This window comes from Etheostoma cragini, unplaced genomic scaffold (assembly GCF_013103735.1).
Source record: "Etheostoma cragini isolate CJK2018 unplaced genomic scaffold, CSU_Ecrag_1.0 ScbMSFa_4049, whole genome shotgun sequence".
Lineage (NCBI taxonomy): Eukaryota > Metazoa > Chordata > Actinopteri > Perciformes > Percidae > Etheostoma > Etheostoma cragini.
The window spans coordinates 1-2714 of NW_023268380.1; the positions used below are offsets into that span (position 1 = coordinate 1).

General features: G+C 44.7%; 1 protein-coding gene across 1 annotated transcript; it reads right to left on the reverse strand.

Annotated features, from left to right (window-relative positions):
- Positions 1–206: 206 nt before the first annotated feature.
- LOC117941027 (sodium/hydrogen exchanger 9B2-like) lies at positions 207–580 on the reverse strand (the record flags this gene model as incomplete). The annotated part of the gene is made up of 2 exons (XM_034866133.1): positions 457–580; positions 207–356 (listed from the first exon to the last, which is right to left on the reverse strand). Coding segments are annotated over exons 1-2 (246 nt in total), but the record flags the coding sequence as incomplete, so codon positions are not given.
- Positions 581–2714: the final 2134 nt, after the last annotated feature.

The following is a 2714-nucleotide window of genomic DNA, read 5'->3' on the forward strand; positions in this document are numbered from 1 at the left end:
TGTCCCGGGATGGTAGGACACTGTCCTGTGACTACATTGACTGTCCTGGGACAGTAGGACACTGTCCTGTGACTCCCATGACTGTCCTGGGACAGTAGGATTCTGGTTTTTCAATAAAAGTTCATTTTGAATTTTGACCCTGAAGGACAAGTTCATTGTTGACGGGAAGACAACACGAGGGTTAACGTGGTTCAGAAGTGTGTTACCTTGTTGGTCTTCCAGCCCAGAGCAGCCAGGAAGGCGAGGACCAGCACAGAGAGACCGCCGGCTCCAGCAAAACCAATAACGTGACTGAAGAACACCGAGAATATGGACAGACCCAACAGCATGAGAGTCCTCTTCAACACTAGGTCCCCCTGCACACAACGGTCCAACAGTTTCATAACATGTACATTTAAGACGGTATGAAACATGACGCCCGGGTAGCTCAGTTGGTAGAGCAAGCACCGTCCTCACCTGGTCTTTGCCGGGGACACAGCACAGTAACAGACCCAGGATTAGTCCGGCTATCACCCCCCCTACCACCTCCAGCAGACCCTTCAGGATGTTCATCCAAGTCGAACCTGGACGACAAAAGGACCAATGTGTTCAAGTTCAATGTTCAAGTTTATTGTTATATACACCTTAGTACAGAGCAGGGCTGTAGTACTCCGGTCTGGTCTTGGACCATTTTTCTATGGTCTCGGTCTTGTCTCTGACTCTCTGGTATTTGGTCTCAGACTTGTCTCGGATTTGCTGGTATTCAGACTCTGATTTGTCTCGGACTCGTTGCTATTTGGACTCAGTCTCTTCTGAGACCCGCTAGTATTTGGACTTAGTCTTGTCTCGGACTCACTGGTGTTTGGACTCTGTCTCATCTTGGACTCACTTTTATTTGGACTCTGACTTGTCTCGGACTCACTGGTATTTGGACTCTGACTTGTCTCGGACTCGCCGGTATTTGGACTCAGACTTGTCTCTAACTCACAAGTATTTGGACTCAGTCTTGTGTCTGACTCACTGGTTTTTGGACTGTGACTTGTCTCTGACTCACTGGTATTTGGACATTGACTTGTCTCGGACTCGCTGGTATTTGGACTGTGACTTGTCTCGGACTCGCTGGTATTTGGACTGTGACTTGTCTCTGACTCGCTGGTAATCGTTTATCAGTCGGGCTCTAATACATATACTGCACATTCAGTGTTAAGCACTGGCTCTGTTTCATAGAGCCGTAGTTACATTTGTCACTTTTTTTTTTTTCTCTCACTTTTGCCGTGAAACATCAATCAACGATCCGCTGTTACAAAGCGTGCTAATGTGTATCAATCTATATTAAGGAGACTTTAACCCTCATGGTGTCCCCATGTTGTTCTCATGGTGTCCTCATGTTGTCCTCATGTTGTCCTCATGGTGTCTCCATGTTGTCCTCATGGTGTCTCCATGTTGTCCTCATGGTGTCTTCATGTTGTCGTCACAGTGTCTTCATGTTGTCCTCATGTTGTCCTCATGTTGTCTTCATGTTGTCTTCATGTTGCTCTCATGTTGTCCTCATGTTGTCTTCATGTTGTCCTCACAGTGTCTTCATGTTGTCCTCATGTTGTCCATAAACATCCATTCCTTTAGTTTTAGTCTCAATAATTCCTAATTTCTGCTTTTCTAACTCAAACATTAGGTATACTTTCCTATAAATGAGCTTTATTGACCATAAATTCCAAAAATAATGTAAAACTAAAGTTAATAAGTTAGTGTTACGTAGTGTAAACGTCAAAAAAAGTGACAAACATTGAAAAGGTCTTTGTGTCTTCCGCTGTGTTTGTCTTTGTGTCTTTGTGTGTGTGTGTGTGTGTGTGTGTGTATGTGGCATTATAATAATGTCCTCCATTGTTATATTAATGTCCAGATGAAGAGGACAACAGTGAGACATCCCGGCTCATGTCACCTGACTTAAAGTTAAGTCCCTTTAATCCGAAGCTGTCGCTCGTCTCAGGTAATCAGCTGTTTGGGTGTGTGTGGAACAATGCTGTCACGAATACGCACAAACTGAGACACACACACACACACAAACACAGTGACACACACTGACACACACACACAAACACAGTGACACACACACTGACACACACACACACTGACACATACCTGCTATTATCTGAAGATAATAAGACGTGTGTGTGTCTGCAGGCGACAGAGAGAGCGCACATCTGTGCGTGCGTGTGTGTGTGTGTGTGTGTCTCTCTGTGTGTATGTTTTTGTTTCTTACAGCCTGGTATTAACAGTGTGACGGTGACCTGTGTTTCCCATAATGCCAGGCTTCAGTGTGTGTGTCACTCTGCAGAGCGACACACACAACCTAGTTAAAAACTGACGTTATTAACACACACACACACACACACAACCCAGTTAAAAACAGCCGTTATTAACACACACACACACACACACACACACACACACAACCCAGTTAAAAACAGCCGTTATTAACACACACACACTCTGGGTGTTTCTGCTGAGCTGAGTCAGCTGTCAGTCGTGTCTCCGTCTCTGCTGCAGCCGAAGGTAAGAGACACAATCATCAATTATTAGAACTCGTCTTAATATGTTTCTGGAGATTAATATTAGATTAATACAACTTTACAGGTTGTTTTTTAACCCTCATGTCCTCATGTTGTCTTCATGTTGCCCTCATGTTGCCCTCATGTTGCCCTCATGTTGCCCTCATGTTGTCTTCATGTTGCCCT